Source organism: Oryctolagus cuniculus, chromosome 14, assembly GCF_964237555.1.
Source record: "Oryctolagus cuniculus chromosome 14, mOryCun1.1, whole genome shotgun sequence".
Lineage (NCBI taxonomy): Eukaryota > Metazoa > Chordata > Mammalia > Lagomorpha > Leporidae > Oryctolagus > Oryctolagus cuniculus.
In genome coordinates this window covers 97,198,157-97,223,104 of record NC_091445.1, presented here as the reverse complement: position 1 = coordinate 97,223,104, position 24,948 = coordinate 97,198,157, and the positions used below count along the sequence as shown (strand labels likewise).

At 55.6% G+C, this 24,948-nt stretch overlaps 1 protein-coding gene and 1 long non-coding RNA gene across 4 annotated transcripts in view; both read right to left on the bottom strand.

Moving 5' to 3' along the window:
• Positions 1-485: 485 nt before the first annotated feature.
• The window catches only part of BRD9 (bromodomain containing 9), a 27,936-nt gene continuing 3,473 nt past the window's right edge, over positions 486-24,948 (bottom strand). Inside the window, exons 4-16 of one of the 3 annotated variants that reach the window (XM_070056929.1) lie at positions 24,248-24,308; positions 23,322-23,466; positions 21,825-21,935; positions 21,127-21,302; positions 16,262-16,394; positions 14,447-14,522; positions 13,079-13,174; positions 11,402-11,534; positions 8,029-8,140; positions 6,190-6,228; positions 5,334-5,436; positions 2,240-2,407; positions 486-1,150 (exon numbers count right to left, since the gene is read on the bottom strand). In XM_070056929.1, the coding sequence (XP_069913030.1) occupies positions 1,050-1,150; positions 2,240-2,407; positions 5,334-5,436; positions 6,190-6,228; positions 8,029-8,140; positions 11,402-11,534; positions 13,079-13,174; positions 14,447-14,522; positions 16,262-16,394; positions 21,127-21,302; positions 21,825-21,935; positions 23,322-23,466; positions 24,248-24,308 (1,454 nt within the window). In that variant the 3' untranslated portion in view covers positions 486-1,049. The remainder of the gene's footprint in view (positions 1,151-2,239; positions 2,408-5,333; positions 5,437-6,189; positions 6,229-8,028; positions 8,141-11,401; positions 11,535-13,078; positions 13,175-14,446; positions 14,523-16,261; positions 16,395-21,126; positions 21,303-21,824; positions 21,936-23,321; positions 23,467-24,247; positions 24,309-24,948) is intronic. The other 2 variants (XM_070056930.1, XM_070056931.1) reach the window with 2 other exon arrangements.
• On the bottom strand, positions 8,154-11,395 carry LOC138845265 (uncharacterized). The gene is made up of 3 exons (XR_011382169.1): positions 8,912-11,395; positions 8,496-8,638; positions 8,154-8,447 (listed from the first exon to the last, which is right to left on the bottom strand). It is a non-coding gene; the product is annotated as an uncharacterized lncRNA (long non-coding RNA).

Below are 24,948 nucleotides of genomic sequence, written 5' to 3'. Positions count from 1 at the left end.
AGGGGTACAGGAGAGCCTGGGGTCCAGCCATGGGAGTAAGCAGGGGCAGCGTCGGAGGCCAGAGCTGTGGAGTGTGCTTCCTGGCCACCACTACAGGTGCAGCCCCCGGGCGTGTGCTTTCCCAGCCGTTTCTGCTCAAGGGGCCACAGCTGCCTTCTGCGCCTTCATTCACAGGTGGAAACATTTTGTTCCCCTTTACCAACATCCACGGGGGACCTCCCTGAGGACCCTTACCCAGCCCAGTGCTTCAGCCAGGGCACTGCCTGCTGCCCCCAGGCTCCCCAGCCACGCCTCCCCCAGCACAGCTGAGCACCAACTGTCCCCAGCCCTGGGATAAAGGGTCCTTAACATCTGCATCTCCTCGCATGGGAACAGGGGCCCCGGCAACACACAGGCGGGCCAGACGAGGGACAGCACAGCGTCACAGGGACAGGAGCATGCCTAGAGCTGCCCCAAGCCGTGTCCGAACGACCGTTCCCGTAGGCTCTTTGAACATGTCTCTTTATTAAGATCTGTATTTACAGCACTTTGCAGAGGTAAGCAGGCATCCAGTAGACACCCAGTTACAATGTGCTTCATGGACACTGGATTCTTCTGTCACAGGCTGTGTCCACTCCTCTCCCACGCTCGTCCAAACAGCAACGAGGAGACTGCCCCACCTCAGGCTGTCCTCTAGGGACCCTACTGCCTGGGAAATGTGGGCTTGCGATGGGACACAGGCCACTCAGCACAAGCATACACACTCTGGTCTGTTTCCCAGGGCCATGACCAGACACGGGCAGAGACAACAGCCTGCCCGCGTCTGACGCTGGTGCTCGGGGCAAGCCAGCCACATGCCCTTGTATATGGTTGCCACTATTCAAAGTCCACACAATGGGGCCCGGTGCCCAGGAGCGGCGCTGCTGACAGTGATGTCACAGACAGTTCATCACCTCCTGGGACTGCTTCCCACACACCAAAGCGGGAAACGTAAGTCTTTGTCTCACGACGAAACTGTAGACGCGAGTGAAAACTCAACAAAGTGAAACAACTGAAGGCTACCTACGAGGCTAGTTCTTGGTAGAGGCTGCGGGTTCTGGAGACTGAAGAAACTCGTAAGGGTCGTGGGTCACATCCGGCTGCTCCCCGACACTCAGGTGGGACGGGCTTCCTGAAATTTTGAGGAAAATGTGCCATTTCAACACATACGGATGGATTTGCAGTGTGGGGCACTTGGAACTAAACTGTCTCCCACATGGCTCTGTCTGCAAGGCCAGGTCTCAGTGACAGCCAAGGCTCCTGGGACACCAGGGTATCTCTGCTCGCTCGAGGGATGGGGGATCCTCTCACTGGCTCCCCAAGACTTGAAGTGCTCTCTGATCGAGCCACCCAGAACATCCTGGCACTGTTTAGTTCATCATTGGATTACAAGGCTATAATGGGATCGAAAAAACTACGTTTTCCTTGCAAACACATCAAGATTCACTCTGCCTAAAGAATAATTCACATCGGTGCTGGCACTGTGGCACAGTGGGTAAAGCCACTGCCTGCGACACCGGCATCCCACATAGGCACCAGTTCAAGTCCTGGCTGCTCCACTTCCAATCCAGCTCCTTGCTAATTCACCTGGGAAAGCAGAAGATGCCCAAGTGTTTGGGCCCCTGCACCCACGTGGGTGAGTGGAGGAAGCTCCTGGCTTCACACCAGCCCAACTCTGCCGCTAGAACCATTTAGGGAGTAAATCAGTGGATGGAAGATCTCTCTGTCTCTCCCTCTTTGTAAACTCTGCCTTTCAAATAAATAAATCCTAAAAAAAAAGAATTAATTCACATCTACACCTGAGAACCAGAAACAAGTAAGCACACTTAAGGAGTGATGGACCCGCCTGGCACCCTGGGCCGCAGCTGAGGCCTCCCAGCCAGGCAACTCCCGTGCTGACCTCCCTCTCCCCAGCAGAGCCCTGGTCAGAGGAGGTCACGGTCCCTGACAGCACCACTGAACATCGGGATCTATGGAGGGGCAATGTCTGTACTGTAGAAAGGACCATGGGGACGAATCCAGGACAGAAGCAAACATTCCCGAAAGTTCACCTGGACCGCCACACAGGTAGGTGCAGCTCCTCCAAGGAGGCCAGGACAAGGATGTCCCAACTGCACGTAGCCCCATGGGCCAGAGGCCACGGTCTGACCTTCCAGCCACGTCCACGTCACAGGCCACCAGCACCTGTGCACATCAGCCTGCCTGGCTGAGGCCACCTTACCCAGATGGTGAGGATCCCGCTCAGAGGTGTTGGAAAGGGAACTGAGGTTAGATGAGGGTCGGGAGCCTCCACGCTCTGCCTGCGCTTCATGCAGGTCCTGCAGGAGCTTGGTTGTCTCGTCCAAGCTCAAGTGGCCGTCATCGTGGTGTAGCTCCTTCTTCACTTTCCCTAGGGGACATGGCGTCGGTCAGCTCCGGCCCTGGGCCCAGGAGGACAAGCACTGCACAACTGCGCTGGAAGAACTCACGGCAGAAAAGCTCTCTGAGCTCGAGGTCAGGGCTATACAGTGGGAGGCCTCCAGGGCAGGGGCAGCGAACACCCAAAGTCTTTTGCACAAGCCATGCCCCACACCCAATCTGACACACTCACACTGTGGAAAGCTTTGCCACGACAGAGGACCACACCATTCTGTGGCTGACCTCCTGTATCAACAATCAGAAAGCTGAACACGGGTGCGGCATGGTCTGCGGCAGCTTCAAGCCACAGCCAGATCTGCACTCACTCCCGTGTCTCAGCAAAACACCCAGCTGAGCCTGACAGAGAAAGCTGCAGGCCAGGAAGGGCACCACAGATGGCCCAGCTACCCACAGCTGACGACGTGTGTCCCACCAGCTGGGTGTCTGCTCAAGCCCTCAGAAGCCGGTAGCCAAGAGGGGCCTGCCTGTACCCAACAGCAAGGAGGGCTCTGGGTCCAGCCTGGCAATGCCTGGAAAGGATCCAGGGGGCTCCAATCACCCAACAGCCTCAGGAAAAGGCCACCAGGACCCAGAGGTGTGCAGCCCACGCGAGTGCCCAGGGTGCAGACCCTGTCTGACATCCAACAGATAAGCTTCTGGTGTGCAAATAAGCAAATGACCAAAACCCACAGAGAACTCAGAAGGGGAGAGCAGTCAGAAACCAGCAATGCTCCACGTGTTTCAGAAGGCAAAGGAAACACAAGCGAAAGAGGTGACAAGGGGACGGCGTGAGGAGAGCAGACGGGAGTGCCAGAGAAGAATGTCCATTGGGGCCACAGCCAACACGGGGGGACTCGGGAGGAGCTCCAGGGTCCAGAGAAAGAGGACAGAGGCAGACAGCCTCAGGGCTCACATGAGGCCTCCTCAGAGGCCAGGAAAAGGGCAGGTGCTGGCTGCTGAAGGCATCAGAATTCAGAATTTCCCTATGCGATGGAAGTTATAAACCTCTGGGGCTGGCACTGTGGCACAGCGGGTAAAGCCACTGCCTGCAGTGCGGGCATCCCATATGAGCGCCAGTTTAAGTCCTGGCTGCTCTACTTCCAATCCAGCTCTCTGCTATGACCTGGGATAGCAGTAGAAGATGGCCTTAGTCCATCTCGGGCCCCTGCACCTGCATGGGAGACCAGGAAGAAGCTCCTGGCACCTGGCTTCAGATCAGCGCAGCTCCAATCGTTACGGCCAATTGGAAAGTGACCCAGTGGATAGAAGACCTATCTCTTTCTTTGCCTCTCCTTCTCTCTGTAACTCTGACTTTCAAATAAATAAATAAATCTTAAAGAAAAAGAAAGCAGGTGAAACTCTTACAAGTGCTGAGGTAGAGAAGAGCTGCTGTGTGGAAAGTTCCCACCACCGTCAGGCTGCAGGCCACGGGGGAGGACTGAGGACCTGCACCTCGGGAGTCCCAGCACAGCTAACGAGGGGCGCCCTGCACCTCCACTGTTTGGGCAGACACTGTGACTGCACCAACGCCCTGCTCTCCTCCTGTAGTCTGGACCTGGTTGTGTGCCAGGTGGAGGGTGCCACGTGGGGACTCCCCTGGGAGGAACCCCTGGACGCCGGGGCCTGCCGATTCTGCTCTGTGCCTTCCATTGCCTCAGTTCTCCTAGCGGATCACCGAACCTGGGGTGGCTGTGGGGATCTTGACACAGTTGAGGGGAAAACAGAGCAAGATGGCAAGCTGGTGATTGCACCAAATACAAATGATCTAAAAGCACGGCGAAGGGAAGGCGGCGTGGGGCTGGTGACAAGGCAAGGCCGTGCTCCTCGCTCTTCAAACAGCTCCCCGAGGGGCAGCACTGGCACAGTGGGTAGGTGCCACATCCCACACTGCGGGGCGGTGTGAGTCCTAGTTCCTTGCCTTCTGATCTGGGAGCAGCAGGGGAGGTTCAAGTGCTTGGGTCCCTGCACCCACACAGGAGACCCAACTGGCTCCTGGCTTTGGCCTGGCCCAGCCCTGGCTCTTGCAGGTATTTGGGGAAGAAACCAGTGGACATCGGGAGATCTGTCTCTCTGCCTTTCCAATAAAATGAGTAACAAAAACAAAGCTTCCCCACACCCACGTGACGGTGCGGCAGGGTTTCTCAGCCTCCGCAGTCGACACGGGGTCACCACACAGCAGGATGCAGAGCAGGCTACCCAGTGGGGCTCTGCCAGAACCACCCCCACATGACAACTCTCCAGGCATTGCCACATGTCCCTAGGATTCGGGTGGGGCTGGGGACCTGGAAAGCAGCTGTGTTCCAAGTGCCGTGAGGAAGGAGACACTGCGAAACCCGACCATGGGAAGCTGAGATGGCTCGTCAGCACCAGCGCACGGGATCGGGAAGAAGAGGCCCTTCCTGACGGTCGCCCGAGAGCAGGCCCTGCGCCAGTACTCACTGACCTGCACACTGCCTGCAGAGCCCCAGCTGTACAGGTGCAGCCCAAGTCACAACACAGACACAGGTAAGCCCAGTGTGGGTGGTCCTGAGGGCAGTGGGGCCCCTCCGCAGCTACCAGGTGGGCCAGCCTGTCTGGAAATGCACAGCTTTTTCTACTCTCATTTGCACTTCACACAGCCCTGGCACCCACAGCCGGCAGCTCTGCAGGAAACCAGCCGAGCACCCTCCGGTTCAGTTCAGTGCAAACCAGAGCCCACAGCCTAGGGCTTGGTTCTCAGGACCCCACTCCCACGCCCAGCACAGCCCCAGGTGGTTTTACCTGTGCTCCTGACAGACTGGCTATGAACCCAGTTCCTTCGCCCAATCCCCTGGTCAGGTGCTGGGTGGCTCAGAGGACTCTGGGAAACCAAGAATTCCTCCCTTGGGGCCTCACAGCATCGCAGGAGCAGGGCAGCAAAAGCACCTCATGCAACTCACCCAGAGCACCCAGCATGGAGATGTCCAGTGAGACCTCGGGGCAGGGCCGCATGGAGGTGAAGTCCAAAGCAGAGGCACCGGCCTCTCCCAGCGTGTCCCCAACCTGTGGACAATGAGACAGGCGTGAAGGTTCTATGAACACAGGGCGAGCAGACAAGAGGAGATGCCCTCCATACTGGCTCCCGAAACCTCTGATCATCTGCCAAGCCTGGGCCCACCCCTCAGTAAGGGATACGAGATCACACCCTGTTCACAGCGTCTAAGCACACAAATGGAGGCACAAACACACTCCGCAGAGAAGTCTGCTCAGACCAACAAAACGGAGGAAGACAACAGGCATGAAGTCACAAAGCAGCAGACCCCAGGCCCCGGCACCCTCTCTCCAGCCAGGCGTGGCCCCAGGTGAGCCTACAGCCACCCGTGGCGCTCTCTGGTCAGCACCAGCAGTGCAGCTTCCACCCTCAGGTCACGCCGGGGGCTGAGGTCTCACAGCTCCCAGGGACCCAAGACTAAATCCACACCTGCTGACCCAGGCAAGGCCTCCTCACTGTCAGACAAGCTTGGCAGCCCCGGCCCGGGACAGTCCTGCTCCCTGCCACCCCTCCCTGAGGACGGCAGGTCAGGCTCACTGTTCTGAAACTCCAGCTGCGAGACCTGGAAGAATGTACTACAGCCTGGCCTCCTTACCCCGAGTCTTTAGAAATGGGGGTGGGGAGAACACTACTATTTCATCTCATCCGTCAGAAAGCTGACCAGCTTCTCCATCAAACGACAGATGCGCTCCCCTCACACCCTGCACCTCAACGCCCCAGAGAACCTGCACACCAGGCTTCCCTCACATGCTCCCAACACCCACCTTCACATCATCCGGAGGTTTCGTGCGAACATTTCTCCTCTGCAAAGCAACAGGCGAGACATCAGTGTTTCGAAGGCAATTTACAGCGGGACACCCAGGTTCCTCCCCTCCCAGCACAGAAGCTGGGTGCTATTCACAGGTCAAGGTGGGGGTCTGGCCAGGGTCTTTATAACCCGCTTGGACCACCGTTATTCTCTCCTCCAGGAGGTGGTGCCAGGGCAGTGCCCCCGCCGCCAAAGACGGATGAAGGAGAGAACGCCAGTGCTGCGTCAGGAAGAAGTCAGGTGTTGTAGCCAGATCCAGACAGCTTAGGCAACACTGGTGGCTCAACCTGCAGCAGACAGGCACCTGAGACCTGCTCAAGTCCCACAGCAGGCAGGTGTGTGTGGGACACACGAGTGGACCCCTCCCAGGACACGCCCAGGGGAACAGGGCCGTCGGCCTCCGCAGTGCTGCCACCCCAGGCTGAGACGGCAGCGAGACCTTCAGACACCCCAGCACTGTGCACAACCTCAAAGGCAAGCAGGAGCGTGCCCTCTTCTGCCTGGGGTCTCTATTTTTTTTTAAGAGATGGGAAGCTACTGGTAGATTATTTATTTATTTATTTATTTGACAGGTAGAGTTAGACAGTGAGAGAGAGACAGAGAGAAAGGTCTTCCTTTTCCGTTGGTTCACACCCAAGATGGCCGCCACGGCCGGCCGGTGCACTGCGCTGATCCAAAGCCAGGAGCCAGGTGCCTTCTCCTGATCTCCCATGCGGGTGCAGGGCCCAAGCACTTGGGCCATCCTCCACTGCCTTCCCGGGCCACAGCAGAGAGCTGGACTGGAAGAGGAGCAACCGGGACAGAATCCGGGGTGCCGGTGCCGCAGGCGGAGGATTAGCCTAGTGAGCCGCGGCGCCAGCCTGGGGTCTCGGTTCAGAATGATAATTCTGCGAATCACTTAGGATTTTCACTGACTTTTTTTTAATTTGAGAGAGAGAGGTAAGGCAGATAAAGCCTCAGTTGGCTGGTTCACTCCTTAGAGGGTTATAAAGGTTGGGGCCAAGGCTGGGAGCCTGGAACAGAACCCAGGTCTCTCATGTAGGTGGCAGGGACCCAAGTACTTGAGCCATCACCACTGCCTCCTAGGGTCTTCACTGGGAGGAAACTGGAACCAGGAATGGGGCCCAGGCACTACAGAGTGGAATGAGGGCACCTTAACCAGTAGGATAAACACCTGACCCCTACTTTTAAACAGAAATAACGCCATTGCTTCAAGGTCCATTTCTGCAAATAAGTTTTCTTCCATGGCATGGATTTTGGCACTGAGTATCAGTTAGTGCTAGGTTAAATTCACAGCTTCTGGAAGAAGAGAGATGGCGGATCCAAGAAATCTGGTGCCACAAAGCGATGAGGATGTCACAGAGTTTCCAGAAGCGATAATGAACTGTTGATCTTGTTACGATTTATTTGTTTATTTGAAAGTCAGAGAGACAGGGAGACAGAGAGAGTGAGAGCTTCTACCCACTGGTTCACTCCCCAAATGGCCATGACAGCAGGGCTGGGCCAGGCCAAAGCCAGGAGCCTAGCGCTCCATCCTGGTCTTCCACAAGGGTGGCGGGGCCCAGCCACCTGAGTCATCTTCCACTGCCTTCTCCAGGAAGTGCAGCAGCCGAGACTCACACTGGCACTGGTATGGGGTGCAGGCACTGGAAGCTGTGCTACGACATGGGCCCCCATAATCAACTGTTCAAAGCAAAACTCACGTCCTGAAGGAAGACAGCTAGAGATGCCCTCAAGCAGCACACCCATCCTGACGCGAGGAGAGGCCCAGGGCGGGCTGAGGGCCCGCGCTCACCTGCTTCAGCTGGAACAGCATCCTTGAGTGGTCCCCGCCTGTGATCTGGTCCAGGAGCTCGTCCACCATCTTCTTGCTGTAGCTCCCAGCATCCTTCACAAACTCCTGCAGGCTAGAAGGGACCACGTGAGAACATGCTGGGGGAGGGCTGCAGCCCCACCTGCACGACAGTCACCGCAGCCCTGACTGCACGACACTGCCACCCGCCAGTCATGGGAGAGGGCTGCAGACCCCACCTCACGACACTGCCACCCGCCAGTCATGGGAGAGGGCTGCAGACCCACCTGCACGACACTGCCACCCGCCAGTCACTGCACGACACTGCCACCCGCCAGTCACTGCACGACACTGCCACCCTACCCGCCAGTCACTGCACGACACTGCCACCCGCCAGTCATGGGAGAGGGCTGCAGCCCCACCTCACGACACTGCCACCCGCCAGTCATGGGAGAGGGCTGCAGCCCCACCTCACGACAGTCACCGCAGACCCCACCTGCACGACACTGCCACCCGCCAGTCACCGCAGACTCCACCTGCACGACACTGCCACCCGCCAGTCATGGGAGAGGGCTGCAGCCCCACCTGCACGACACTGCCACCCGCCAGTCACCTGCACGACACTGCCACCCGCCAGTCACCGCTGCAGACCCACCTGCACGACAGTCACCGCAGCCCTGACTGCACGACACTGCCACCCGCCAGTCATGGGAGAGGGCTGCAGACCCCACCTCACGACACTGCCACCCGCCAGTCATGGGAGAGGGCTGCAGACCCACCTGCACGACACTGCCACCCGCCAGTCACTGCAGCCCTGACTGCACGACACTGCCACCCGCCAGTCACCGCAGACTCCACCTGCACGACACTGCCACCCGCCAGTCACCGCAGACTCCACCTGCACGACACTGCCACCCGCCAGTCACCGCAGCCCTGACTGCAGAGGCCTGCACGTCGCACACTGCCTCAGACACCTCGCCGAGAACCTCCCAGCTTCGAATCCTTAGGAGAGCGGGTTGACAGGTTTTTTCATTTAATTTTTTAATTTTTTTATTTGACAGGTAGAGTTATAGACAGTGAGAGAGACAGAGAGAAAGGTCCTCCCTCCGTCGGTTCACTCCCCAAATGGCCACTACAGCTGGCGCTGTGCCGATCCGAAGCCAGGAGCCAGTTGCCTCTTCCTGGTCTCCCATGCGGGTGCAGGGCCCAAGCACTTGGGCCATCCTCCACTGCCCTCTGGGGCCACAGCAGAGAGCTGGACTGGAAGAGGAGCAACCGGGGCTAGAACCCGGCGCCCATATGGGATGCCAGCGCCACAGGCGGAGAATTAACCTAGTGCGCCACAGTGCCGGCCTACAGTTTTCATTAGATTTTCAAATTGGTCCGTGATCCAAAATGAGACAGTACACAAATATATACACACAAGTGTAGAAATGTGCTTTGCTGATTGTATCAACAGATTCATTCCTATCTACTAGTTTTGCATTTTAAATACAAGCAGATTGTAGTAAATGACCAAGCAGGCACGGGGGCAGGACAACATATACTTTTTTGCATAGTTTTGATTTTTGGACATGAATGTGTTTGCTTTAAAAAACATAAGTAAAACAAAATTAGACAGTAGGCATGGAACAGAAGTGCAGTCCTAGACTTCAACCGTGTGGAGTCCTCAACAGGGCGCCTGCCCTGAGAGGAAGAGATGGCTGCTGGCTCAGACTGTGAGCCGACAGCCTGAGCCCTCCACACAGGGATGGAGACCTGCGCCAGGAAGCAGGAAACCTCCCTGCCCGACTGCAGAGCAGCGCGGCTTAGAGGGAGACCTCGAGGGCACAGCTGAGCTCGGGCTCGTCCCAGGGGGTGCTCGTCCCAGGGTGCGCCCACGGCCCTCGCGAGGAGCCGCACTGCAGAGCACACAGACCTGGACGAGCACCAGGAGCCCTGGGGAAGGCAGGCAGGTCTGGGGGCCACAGGTGTGGGACACCCAGTGATCGGTGTCCTTGAGGAGCTGTGACTGCCAACAGGGAAACACAGGGCAGTTAGGGCCTGGGCTCCACAGGGTGAGGTCACCAGCCCTTCGGTTTCTACTTGGGCACCATTCTGTCCTGCAATAAGTGTCTTCCTCAGTTTCCCATTTCTACTTTTTTTTTTTTTTTTGGTCACAAAATCTGGATTAGGTATTCATTTACTTTCTCAGGGGCTAAATGAATTGTCTGTATTTCATACATACTCTGTAATTTTTTTGGACTAAACAAAGATCTGAGATGTGAAGATTTTATTTCTTAGAGGCTTATAAAATAAACTTTTCCCAGAGAAATTACTAAATTCTACAAGAGTGACCCATTTCCATTCTGCCACAGAAAACACAAAAACGGTCCAAAAGAAACACAGTACTAGATCTATGTCCTTATTATTACGTTTGAATCCCCATGATGGGCTGAACTCTGTGCCTTCACATTTCTGCTCACGTCCTGTTTTGTTCACTATCTCAGAATGTGACTGCACTTGGAGAGAGGGACTTTAAAGAGGTGATTCAACGGCGTCACTCAGGTGGGCCCTGATCCAGTCTGATGGGTACCCTTATAAAGAGAGGGGACTGGGCCAGCGCTGTGGCATAGTAGGCTAAGCCTCCACTTGCGGTGCCGGCATCCCATATAGGTGCCGGTTTGTGTCCTGGCTGCTCCTCTTCCAGTATAGCCCTCTGCCATGGCCTGAGAAAGCAGTGGGAGATGGCCCAAGTGCTTAGGCCCCTGCACCTGTGTTGGACACTCAGAAGTGCTCCTGGCTCCTGACTCCTGGCTTTGGATGAGCCCAGCTCCAGCCACTGCAGCCATTTGGGGAGTGAACCAGAGGATAGAAGACCTTTCTGTCTCTCCCTCTCCATCTACAACTCTACCTCTCAAATAAATAAATAACAAAAATGAAGTGATTAAACAGACACACACGGAAGCACAATTACATGAAGATACAGGGAGAAGACAGTGTGTGCAAGCCCAAGAGAGAGGCCTCGGGAGGAGCCAATCCTGTCCACAACTGGATTCCAGACTCTCAGACTTTAGGAGCAACAGGCTGCGGTACCTGTTGCAGTCACCCCACTGGACTAACACAGCCACTGAGAACACGAGTCAGTGCACCCAGGGAACATAACTTATGTAAACTCAGGTGTACTCGCGCACACAGACACACCCCCACCCTCCTCCTAAGCTGCAGCCTGGAGCACTGCCTTCTCCGAGGTGATGACTGTCTTCCAGGTGGGCTGCAGCAGACCGACGGATGCCTGCACGTGACACCTGCGCCGCTGCCAGGGGCCTCCCCCCTGTGTTCAAAGATCGCCCTCAGCCACTCACAAGGCTGGGTGTGGACGTGTGGCCAAGCCTACCTCAGTGCACACTGCACGCCCGTCTCATCTCCATAGGCTGAATACAGCAGCTCTGTCTCATCCGATTTCAAGTCTCCGAACACTGAGTTATTCTGCATGGAGAGCGCGGTGCTAGCACTGGAGAGAAACGTGACTAGGAGGACAAGGAGAGCAAAGGGAACAGAGTCAGTCTGTCACCCAGCACACTCACACAGCTACACTCCTGTCTCTCCTGGGTTGACCAACCACACCCGCTCGCACAGCTGCTCCCCACCCCTGTCCTCTCTCTGAAATTTCTGCTCCAAGTCTAACTGAAGTAATAAAAGCTGTCTGTGTGAACTAGCACAATCAACTTAACCTTGTTTTATACCTCCACACACTGCAGGGAAAGGCTCTACCTCACTGTAAGGAATGACCCCTGACCCACAGCAGAGCTGCCAGGGGACTGGACAGAGGTGCCGAGGGCTCTGCCCAGCAAGGTCACAGAATCCCACCCTGCGGCCTGTACAGCGTTGGCTCCTGTGAGCACATCAATTAAGATGTGCACAGAGTACAGGGTTTCTCAGCCTCCTAAGGGTGACACCAGGGACCAGCATGCTCAGTGCCAGGTCCTGCACGCTGCAGAGTGTTACAGCACTCCCAGCCTCTTCCCAGGAGCAACCCCACTGCTGGTGACAGCCCAAACATCTCCAGGCAACCCATAAGGGCACTTGTTCTAGTCCCAGCTGCTCCTCTTCTGATCCAGCTCTCTGCTATGGCCTGGGAAAGCAGTAGAAGACGGGCCAAGTCCTTGGGCCCCTGCACCTGTGTGGGAGACCAGAGAAGCTCCTGGCTCCTAGCTTCGGATTGGCCCAACTCCAGCCCTTGCAGCCATTTGGGGAGTGAACCAGCAGATGCAAGACCCCTCTCTCTGTCTCTCCTCTCTGTCTATAACTCTGCCTCTCAAATAAATAAATATTAAAAAAAAAAAAAAGTGACCACAACTGTCGGACAGGAAGCAACAGTGGAGACAGGGAGACAGACAGGGATGGGACCTGACCACAGCTGTCAGACAGGACGCAATGGTGGAGGACGGGAGAGGAGGAGACAGACACTGCTGGACCTCAGAAAGAACACTTCTGTAAATGTCATGGGGACAGAAAATGGAAAGAAACACTGAACCCAGGATGGGAATCAAAAAGTATGTAGCCTTGCAACACACACGCACATGTGCACAAACTGTTCATGCACATGTATGCACTCCAAATCGACCAGAATGCCCAGTACAGATGTGAAACAGCTGCAGGTACAAATGCCACTACTGCCCAGGCAGCCAGCACACCCACGTGCCCCCGCATGACCTCCTCGCCCTGCCACCATCATCATGCACAGAGCTCTCGGCAGCTCCCCTCCCGTGGATTGCGGGGGGCATTCTGCTGGAAGAAATTAAATTCCCACTGGATCACCACTGAGGTCAGCTAGCCCGGTGGACACTGGGCGCTCACAGGAGAACTGCTCAAAGCTTGGGAGTGTGCCACACCCACCAATAAAGAGCAAGAAGCAGAAAGGACCTCAGATGATCTGATTTTATTCCCGTCTTACCAAACCTTAGTTACACGGTTTCTAAAGCCGGACCGCAGCCGCGGCCAGAACAGCAGCGAGCAGACCCTGTGACCCTGCGTCACCAGCGCCGTGCGCTCTGCCGCCTCAGCCCCTTACCTTTGTGCCTTCTCTCGTCCTTGAAGCCCAGCGTGGTGAAGCCCGGGAGCAGCTTACTGGAGAGCGAGCTCAGGTCCACAGGGTGCGTCTCCTCCTCTGTAAGAGCAGACACGGGGGGCCGTGAGCACAGGGCCTGCCCCAGCCCAGCATCACAACGCTTCTCCACAGCACAGCACACTGCTAGGGACAGGGTGGCGGCAAGGATTCTGTAACGACAGCTAACAGACGAGCCTCGGCTCCTGCGCACTCAGCCGACAGTGTTTGCTCTGCTCGGTTCTCACCATACTTACAGGATGTCTGCAGGGTCTCAGTTCCCAACTGAAACCTCAATCTCAATGTTTCTCTCTCTCTCTCTCTATCTATCTTGACAGTTACAGAGAGAAAGGGAGAGACAGAGATCCTCCATCTGCTGGTTCACTCCCCGGATGCTGGACCAAGTTTTAGCTAGGAGCTCCATCTGGGTCTCCCACATGTGTGGCAGGAGCCCAAGCACTTGGGCCACCTTCCACTGCTTTCCCAGGCCATCAGCAGAGCTGGATCGGAAGTGGAGCTGCCAGGACATGAACGGGCACCCATCTGGGATGCCAGCATCACAGTCCACTCCGTCACAACACCAGCCCCTCGATGTTCTAAGGTAAGCATCTCACAGAAAACACTGCCAAGCTGCTCCAGCTAACGGTGAGACTCCAGTTTATACGCTGTGTGCAGCAGGCACTAGAGGGAACACCACGAAACTCTTATCCAGGGCTGCATGAACATGTCATCAGGAACACGCAGCCCCCAGGAGCTGCCGAGCACATGCAGAGAGCCCACAGTAAGAGAACCTCAAAGCTAGCCTTGCTCGGTCCCATTTTTCTCACGTGTGTCTGGGAACATTTTCCACCAGCTTCACTGTTTGTCCAAGGATTTTCAAGGAGATGGAGAAGTAGTAACAATGTTTCACAAAGGCCATGAAAATGCCTGTCTCAGGGGACCAGAGGCAGCCTCTTCACCCTCCTTCTAGACCTCCCTTGATGGGATTACCACATGTAGCCTTTCTTCTGAAACCATTCTTAAGCCCCAGAAGCCAGTGTGCTGGTTTTGATACAGCAATGTCAGCTGAGCTCAGGACGTGAGGCAAAGCCCAGCGGCACAGCTCCTGGGAGCTTTGCAGGAGGGTGACACCAAGTCCTCCCGCAGCACCAAGGAAGCCCCGACAGGGGTCTGACCAGCATCTTGGCCCACTAGCACCCTCGGGCCCCCACTCAGCACCTATGTAGAGAGGCATGTCAAGGAACAGGAAACAGAACGCTCCTCATGCTGCCCCTTCACTGGGGTGCAGGCATCCGTGTCACCACACGTGCTCTGCTTCCCTGCCGGGGCACCCACCATCGGCATCGGGCTCAGCTGCGTTGACAACGCTGTAGAGCAGGCTTCCATCACAGAGTTTCTTCAGGTAGCCCATCTGCAAAGAAGGAGCGCCGGGGTCAGCTTCCAGGGGACCATGCGATTCCACTCAAGTGCAAATGAATAAAGTGCCATAGGCGACGTTTACCTCAGACAGGACCCAACTGGCCAGGAAGATTGCTTCCCTGTGAGCAATGCCAAAGAGGCCCCATCCACGTATCCTGGTATCTAAAACTGGCCACACGCTGCAGGATGTGCCCACAGGCTTGTCCTGACCACTTCCAAAGCAGAGCTTCTGAGATGAAGACCTTTACCCAGAGGTAAACGCTCAAAATCGCTCATGAGCCTGACCAAATGACAGGGACCCAGATGGCCCGTCAACAAGCCACACCAGCACCTTACAGCCCAAGGCTGCACCTCCATCAAAACCCCGCAGCGAACACAAGCCCACATGCTGGGGTCCAGAGACTCGGCAAGAAGACAGGTGTGTCTGTGACGTGTGGGAGGGTGGCCAGGCCTGCGGGGACATGTTCACGGAGTGGTCACGGGCTTGCACGCAGGGACAAGTGGGATGGGCACGACGCTCATGCAGAGCGTTCTGCGAGGAGTCTCGATAGAGACAGGATGAGCAGGAACGGGAGAGGCGGGAGACGAGGCACAACAGCACGCTGGCCTGAGGAGCACGCTGTGGAGGCCCTCGGGAAAAGGAGGTGGGTCCCGCGTCCTTGTTACAGGTGGAGGTCTCAGTGTCAAACGTGGCTCTGAGCAAATGGAAACCCAGCCTAACACAGCTTTCCTTCTGTCAGGTGTGCATGCATGGAAGGCACACGCACACCCACCTGCTCAGAGGGCCTTACAGACACTACAGAGTTCTCCCTAAACACACCAGGGATCCTTGGAGGAATGGCTGGCGCCAGGGCTGCAGCACATGGGGCAGGCCCTGCGCCCAGAACGAGGCAGCCCACAGATCTCTGTGCAGCTCCCTGCGGGCACATTTAGGAAGAGCAGACACAACAGGCAGCGCTAGCCTGAGTCTAGCTCCTATGACCTGACACATCCAAAATGTTTATCTCAACCTTCTTTACTTACAATCCAACGTCCATTTCAAAGACTTAGCATGAAAAAGAAAACGTAGAAATCCAATTAAGTTTTTATAAAGACTGTCTAAATGACAAGATTTTGGATAGATCAGGTCAATAAAACCTTCCAAGAGTACTTTCACCCGTGTGCTATTTTCTGCTAACCTGGCTGCCCGAAGCCTGCAGGTGCACAGGGGGCTGGCACTACACCTGTACGGGTGCCCCAGTCAGGATGCCCGTGCAAGAGGGGAGCACGCACGGGGAAGGGGCCTCATCCTAAGGACTGAGCAGTCAGCAGCACAGGCTCCCACTGGCCACCCCGGGGCAGGCAGCGCAGTCAGGTCAGCCTGACGGAGGTCGTGACCGCTGGGTAGGGAGGCACAGGGTGTGCACGAGTACTCTTAGGTCAGTACTGTGGAGGGAAAGGGGTGACCCTGAGGTGAGGCAGCTCCTGCGAGCAGGGCTCCTGGGGCCCTCCTGAGGAAACACGGTGCGTGGGCACTGCGCAGTGGGCCCCAGCTTCTGAGCCGGACCTCCCGGCTTCCCCAGGCCAGGGGCAGCTCCCAGGCCTAGGCAGTGCCCTGCCTGGATCGAGACTGTCCACCGGTAATCACCTGACTTTGAAAGCTACGTCAAAGCTCAAAGCCCCATCCCAAGAGGAAGCAGACACGAGGGTTTGGGGCCGGTGCGCCCCCCGAGGAAGGCCACGGGACACTACCTTGCCGCCAGGGAGGAAGCGGTTGATGCGGTCTCGAGCCTCATCTGCTGCGTGCTCCACGAGTGCCAGCACGTGCTCCTCTGCAGTGCTGTCCGTCAGGCTGCAGGCGTTCCCTTCAGGCTCAAACACGCAGCTAGAGGTGTGGACAGCAGGACGCATCAGCCGAGGCTCGCACGCACACCCGCCTCTGCTGCAGTCTGCAATGACGGGAGGACTCACAGAACTTCCTCCAGCTCACCCACCATCCACCGCACGGCCCGAGCACGGACACCTGGCCTGGCTTGCCCAACACTTCCTCACACACACACACACAGCACTGCCCTGCTCACACCCAAACACTCCTCCTCCACACTTCCTCACACACAGCACTGCCCCTGCTCACACCCAAACACTCCTCCTCCACACTTCCTCACACACACAGCACTGCCCCTGCTCACACCCAAACACTCCTCCTCCACACTTCCACACACACACACAGCACTGCCCCCTCACACCCAAACACTCCTCCTCCACACTTCCTCACACACACAGCACTGCCCCTCACACCCCAAACACTCCTCCTCCACACTTCCTCACACACACAGCACTGCCCCCTCACACCCAAACACTCCTCCTCCACACTTCCTCACACACACAGCACTGCCCCTGCTCACACCCAAACACTCCTCCTCCACACTTCCTCACACACACACACAGCACTGCCCTGCTCACACCCAAACACTCCTCCTCCACACTTCCTCACACACACAGCACTGCCCCCTCACACCCAAACACTCCTCCTCCACACTTCCTCACACACACACAGCACTGCCCCTCACACCCAAACACTCCTCCTCCACACTTCCTCACACACACACAGCACTGCCCCCTCACACCCAAACACTCCTCCTCCACACTTCCTCACACACACACACAGCACTGCCCTGCTCACACCCAAACACTCCTCCTCCACACTTCCTCACACACAGCACTGCCCTGCTCACACCCAAACACTCCTCCTCCACACTTCCTCACACACACAGCACTGCCCCTGCTCACACCCAAACACTCCTCCTCCACACTTCCTCACACACACACACACAGCACTGCCCCTGCTCACACCCAAACACTCCTCCTCCACACTTCCTCACACACACACACAGCACTGCCCCCTCACACCCAAACACTCCTCCTCCACACTTCCTCACACACACAGCACTGCCCCTGCTCACACCCAAACACTCCTCCTCCACACCTCTTCACACACACACACAGCACTGCCCCCTCACACCCAAACACTCCTCCTCCATACCTCCTTACACACACACACAGCACTGCCCCCTCACACCCAAACACTCCTCCTCCACACTTCCTCACACACACACACAGCACTGCCCCCTCACACCCCAAACATTCCTCCTCCACACTTCCTCACACACACACACACACACACATAGCACTGCCACCTCACACCCCAAACACTCCTCCTCCACACTTCCTCACACACACACAGCACTGCCCTGCTCACACCCAAACACTCCTCCTCCACACTCCCTCACACACAGCACTGCCCTCTCACACCCAAACACTCCTCCTCCACACTCCCTCACACACAGCACTGCCCCCTCACACCCAAACACTCCTCCTCCACACTTCCTCACATACACAGCACTGCCCCCTCACACCCCAAACACTCCTCCTCCACACTTCCTCACACACACACACAGCACTGCCCCCTCACACCCAAACACTCCTCCTCCACACTTCCTCACACACACACACACACACAGCACTGCCCCTGCTCACACCCAAACGCTCCTCCTCCACACTTCCTCACACACACACACAGCACTGCCCCTGCTCACACCCAAACACTCCTCCTCCACACTTCCTCACACACACACACACACACACACAGCACTGCCCCTGCTCACACCCAAACACTCCTCCTCCACACTTCCTCACACACACACACAGCACTGCCCCCTCACACCCAAACACTCCTCCTCCACACTTCCTCACACACACACACACACACAGCACTGCCCCTGCTCACACCCAAACACTCCTCCTCCACACTTCCTCACACACACACACAGCACTGCCCCTGCTCACACCCCAAACACTCCTCCTCCACACTTCCTCACACTCACATTCACACACTGCCACTCTCACACCCCAAACACTCCTCCTCCACACTTCCTCACACTCACACACACACAGCACTGCCCTGCTCACACCCAAACACTCCTCCTCACTTCCTAACACAGTGAGAGCACTGTCTCACATCACACTTCTCAAAATGTTTCTTCCTCTTCATAACAAAACAAGATGAAGAACAATTCTAAGCCAAGTACACGTTCCATATTTTTCAAGTGTCAAGAACACTTCAATTACTTTAAAAACAACAGAAGGAAAATGACAGAAACCTCATCCTTTAGAATCATTACAGGCACCCCTCAGCAGTGACATTTCTGGTGGGTTGAGAGCTGCACTACAGTAAGGCTGGGCAGGCGAGGTCAGGTTGCTGCCCCCAAGAGTGGCCTGGCTATTCTGCCCAAGACTGCAGTCGGTGCCCTGGGTGGCTCCCTGTGATGCAGGAGTTCTCAACCCCAAGGGCTGACAAGCACTGGACACGGCACCCGAGCAGGCAGCTCCCTCTCCCATAGAAGGCTCTAAGGCAGACGGGCCACGTATCAGCGGCCAGTGGACCGTTCCTGTGGTCACAGTGTATGGCTGGGGTATCAGCCCAGCATGCTTTGCTAAGGGACCACAGGCCTGGAAGCACGAAGCACAGGTTCTAGCTTTCTATCTAACACTTCAACACAGGCAAGGCCAGAATCTCGGCCCGAGGGCCCCTGAACCCAGGCCACAGGAAACCACGAGTGCTGGGCAGCACTGGCACATAGGGAGTCACAAAGGGAAACCATCAGCTACTTTCCTAGAAGGCACCCATCCTCTACACTAGGAGACACTCAAGGCCACAGGACCATTTGGCACAGGCGTCCCGTGCACACGCAACCTGCACAACCTACCATGAGCACACCCATGTGGGCCACACCAGAGCAGCCACTGACTGCACACACACTGTACACGGACAGGACTCAGAATTCCCTCAAAGCACTTTACAACCAACCACTAGAGAATGGCACTGTGGCCCAGCAGCTTAAGTCATCAACTGCAATGCCAGCACCCCATACTGTAGTGGTCATTTGAGTCCCAGTTGCTCTGCTTTTAATACAGCTTCCTACTAGCACATCTGGGAAGGCAGCAGATGGCCCGTGTACTGGGTCCCTGCTGCACATGTGGGAGCCCAGGATAGAGCTTCAAGCTCCTGGCTTAGTCAACCATCAGATGGAAGATCAAGCGATCTCTCTCTCCCCCACCTCCTTTCTCGCTACTCTTTCAAATAAGTAAATAAACAGAAAATTCTTTAAAAATAAATCCAGGGGCCAGTGCTGTGGATTAGCGGGTAAAGCCACTGCCTGCAGTGCTGGCATCCCTTACGGGTGCCGGTTTGAGTTCTGGCTGCTCCACTTCTGATCTGGCTCTCCGCTATGGTCTGGGAAAGCAGTGGAGGATGCCCAAGACCTTGTGCCCCTGCACCCACGTGGGAGACCCAAAGGAAGCTCCTGGCTCCTGGCTTTGGATAGCCCAGCTCTAGCCGTTGCCACCATCTGGGCAGTGAACCAGCAGATGAAGACCTCTCTCTCTGGCTAATGCTAATGCTATGATGTGTAATTCACCCTCAGCACTCAGCCCTAGGAGGAAACAAAGAGCTGCACAGACCCCAGAGAAAGGCCCGGAAGGGCCACCAGCTGCTGCCGGTGGAGGGCACAGAGCCACGGGAGCCACTACGCCCGCAGCCACTCCTCGCTTTCCACAAAACCCACACTTGACCACAGAGCTACGAGCCTTGTGTCTGTACAGCCACAGCTGTGTAGCTACTGTAGTAGAGTGTCAACTCCCCAGAATGGATGCAGCCACATCTCCTGTGCTGAGCGACAGGTACAGCTTCTGTCACCAGCAGGCATCATGTGTGGGAGGGGGTGTCCAGAGTGTGAGGGGCTGATAAATGCTAACACACAGCTCACACGGGAAGAAGTGGCAGACAAGCTGCAGGGCCAGCCATGTGAGCTGGACGGGCCACACCAGGTTAAGAATGCATGTGGCAGGGGCCAGCGTGAGGCCACTGCCTGTAATGCACTGGTTCAAGGCCTGGCTGCTCCACTTCCAATCCAGCTCCCTGTTAATGTGCCTGGGAAAGCAGTGGAAGAGGTCCAAGTACTTGGGTCCCTGCACCCACTAGTGGACCTGGGTGAAGTTCTGGCTCCTGGTTCTAGCCTGGCTTAGCACTGGCCACTGTGGCCATTTGGGGAGTGACCCAGGAAGATGGAAGATCTCTCTCTCTTAGTCTGCCTCACAAATAAATTTTAAAAAATTAAAAAACAAAAAAGGACAAATGGTAATGGGCAGGAGCCTGTCTCGGGCCTCTGCCTCCTCCATCTGTAGTGGCACAAGTGGCAATGATGCCTGCAGGACGGTGTTGTCCAAGTGTGTGTGGTGAGCAACCAAACCACCTTTCAGAATGGCCTGCCTGCATGGTCCCAGGGTCTGCTGACATCACTGGGGGACCACTGCAACATTACCTATGCAACACAGTGACCTCCCTCGAGGGGCAGGAAAGGGACAGCTACTTCTCTCTCAAGCACTGGGTAAAGGCATTGCACCTGGAGCCTCACAACACCTGGGCCCGGGCCACAGCCTGGAGATACTAAAGAACCGGGCTCCTCCCGGCAGGACCAGCAACTGCAGGCTGTCTACACCCACAGGACACCCCCAGCCCCCACTCCCACAGGCAAGCACGCTGTGCACACAGGCATTACCTCATGACCTCTCTACTCGGCTTTCTGGCTCTCTTGGCTGTTTCTACTTGGACGGGTACAACCTCAGGAGCAGGTTCCTCAACGGCGGCCTCTTCGCTGCCCAGAAGAGCTGCCTGCTGAGAAAAATCCATGTCCTGCATGAACGACATGCTGCGCCTCAGAGCTAGCAGCCGCTCCTAGAATCAGAAAGCACAGAGCAGGGCTTTACCTCTCCCTCACAGCCAGGGCGCCGTGACGATGGGTGGGATGGGATGGCCACAGCTGGTGACAGCAGGCCACTGCGCGGCACTGCTGCACCTCACCCACACGTGCCACATGCAGCCTGGCTCCCAGCTCAGATGGGAAAGCCAAGCAGGATGGCCAAGGAGGACAAGGAGGTGCCGTCGGGATTCAGGGAGGCAGCCTTGCGAACACACCCACAGGGTTGGCTGCAATCCAATGAGACGGACACCCAGGCTTGAGATCAACAGCTCCGGAACTTTCCGCCAAGTCTTAATGAGACTTTACAGCTAGGTCAGGAGCAGGTGCAGAGAGGGAAGGGGGTGGCCAGCACGTCTACCCTAAAGCAGAGGGAGCAGCACCATGGCGGTGGCGATGGATGGAGCATGTCATTCACTGTGAGTTTCTGCTCACACCTGAGGGCTGTGGACTAGAACTCGCTGGATTTTTCCGGCTCGCTGCTCTTGGCGGGGCCTTACCTTGCTCATCATCTTAAAGCCGGCATGCAGGATCTTCTTGGCCAGCTTGTAGTACACGGTATCTGGCCTGTTGTACGTCATTGCATTATCACACATCAGTTTGAAATCTGCCTGAAAATAAAAAAAAAATTTAAAAAAAAAAGCCACAAGAATTAAGTCCAAAATGCCAGAGTTTGAGATTCTTGTCAAAAGAGGCCACAAAGGAAAGGCAGAAATTGTGTGGAAAACAAACTTGGCTCTCTGACCTAAAAAACAGCTTTTAAAAGTTTTTAAGAACTCAGAGAAATTTTCATAGCTGTTCATTGGTCTTTACCAAGGCCATAGTTCCATTCTGAGCGCCGCACACAGGTTTTGTGAGAGCAAAGGGCTTCTTGTGCTTTCTCCTCCCCTCCGGGGCGCTCCCCTATTCTTGCTGGAGGCCTGGACACTCAAACAAGCAGCAGCAGCCAATGGTTCTCCCAAGTGAAGCTGGAAGGTAAAGTGGGGGTCCCAGGGACACCCTCCACCCCTCAGATTCTTCACAGAACTTCACATTTTGTCTTCAAATGGCTTCCCACAACCATCAGAAAGACCTTCCCCGGAATGAGGACAGTCTTACCGCACGCCTGAAAGTACAGGCAGGCCATCATCATACCAACCCACTCGGCACACAGCTCCAGCAGCTGTGACATTAGGACGGTGAAGGGGCACTGTACACAGCCCCACGATCAAGAGTGTGCCACCAGGGCCTCCACCAGCCCAGAATCCCCCACTGGCACTGTAAAGCACCCCCAGAGGGCGCTGAAGGTGCAGGGCCACATCTGTCATGTACCCCAACAGGCTCTAACTCGGGGTCCGTGCAGGGTGGCCGCTGCTCACCAGCGCCTCTGATCCCACAGGGTCCCTGCAGGGACACTGAGAGGACTTTGGGGCACGGCCCACTGCCACAGACCCGATCTTGTCTGGCCTGATTCCCTCACACAAGTTCTTTTCTCGCTCAGTTTCCACCTGGTCTGTCAGGCTGTGTCAGACTCAGACAGTGTCTCCAGTAAACATACACAGGAAAGTCAAGCTTTACCAAAGCTAACACCTAGAAAAAAACTTTTTCTAAATATTAATGCCAATGTTATCATTTTGTTAAAAAATGAGCTTTGCTAAAAAAAAAGGTAAAAAGCAATCTCTCTCACAATTAGTACCACAAAACACAAGAGAGTTGAGCAAAATGTGAGATACTCTAAGAATTGCTTTAAAAAATAATAAAATTAAACAACCAATGTTACAAGAACAAAACTAGGAACTGGGAAATCTATGGTTCTAAAACTACTTTTCCTCTGGCCACCCAACTGGACACATCACGCCCTGGCTATTCCTGCCGTGTTTCTAACGGCATGAGCACAGCCAGGCTCTGAGACCAAAACACAGAGAGAAGGTTTACACAGCCCACCTGCTGCTGCAGAAGCGGGAGAGGAGTGGACACACAGGACCCTGACAATTATTCCAGAAATGATGTCAATTTACCTTGAATTCTGTGACCGACTTGTACTCGTTAGCCGCGATCTTGTCTCTCATTGTGCCAAAGTCCATCGGGTGTTTTATTATCATTGAATATCCAGGAGCAATTGCATCCGTGACAGGGAAAGCAAAAAACCCGTGAGGATCTTTTCTGAAAGCAAAGACATCTTTACTTAACACAAGGAGGGCTTACAACCTAGATTTCTAAATGACAGAAATCCTCAAAATCCAGAAACTTGATACAATTGGTCAAAGCTCGCCTCTTAAAAATAAAACACCTGGGGCATCATCGCGAGGCAGCAGTGAGGCTGCTCCAGCAATGCTGCCATCCCCTATCAGCACTGGTCTCCTCCCAGCTGCTCCACTTCCAATCCTGCTTCCTGCTAATCAGCCTGGAAACGTAGAACATGGCTCAGGTACCTGGGCTCCTGCCACTCGCGTGGGAGACCAGGATGGGAGTTCTTGGCTCCTGACCTCAGTCTGGACCAGACCTGGCTGTTGCAGCCATCTGAGGAGTGAACTAGCAGATGCAAGATTGATCTTTCTCTGTTTCTGTCTCTTGCTCTGTCACACTGCCTTTCAAATAAATAAATGAATACCCTTTTAAAAATAATTAAAAACTAGAAAATCTACGCCTTTTCAGAGTGTGACAGGCGTCTTCTACACAGCACAAGTGAAGAGTACTCTCGCCTGGACGTGTGTCAAAGCTTCCCTGACACCCTACCGCTCACGCTGGGTGAACGGAGGGTCTGCAGCCCTCCTGCTCTGCTCCATGCCCTTAAGCCCTGTCCTCCACTGCCCACGATGTCCAGCCAGCCCCGGCTGGGACAGAAAGCACCTGGGAAGTGCGTGCCTGCTTCATGGCTGGAAGCCCGCAGAAAGGCGACACCTCCCCGTCCCCCAACACAGGCCCTTCAGAGACAACCCCTCACCTCTGGAGCTGGCGGAGGAAATGCTCCAGCAGCTGCTGAATAGGCGTGCTCTCGTGCTCAGCTGACAAGTGAGAACAGCGAAAAATTAACACCGACTAGCAAATTCCTGAGTCACAGCATTTTGTCAGAACTGGGGACCCAAAGATATATCAGACCCAGCCTCGGCTACCACAAAACTCGGCTGGGTGAGAAAAAGCACAGAGTGTCAATCTCAAAAACCCCTTAAAATAAGCACCAGAGTGGAACTGTCACTCACTGACCTGCCCAGCTCCTCCCACTACTGGGCCTGCTACGTTCCAGACAGGGTACAACTCAGCTCCTCCCACTACTGGGCCTGCTAGGTTCCAGACAGGGTACAACTCTCAGCTCCTCCCACTACTGGGCCTGCTACGTTCCAGACAGGGTACAACTCAGCTTCTCCCACTACTGGGCCTGCTACGTTCCAGACAGGGTACAACTCTGCACACAGAGGTTTCCTGGCGCACTTCGCAATTCCTCAACTTGCAGCCACACCTCTGGCCCACCTCTGCAGAACAGAGGTAAACACGCAGGAGTTCTGGTGAGCACCAGGGTTGTTAACACAACTCTGGGCCCAGTCAGGGACCTCAAAGGGGGGTCCGTGGTAGTGGCTCTCCACAGTGAGCAGCGTAAGTCCAGGGAAGTGAATCTCACTGTTAGCACATGAGGAGGGTCGGGATGGG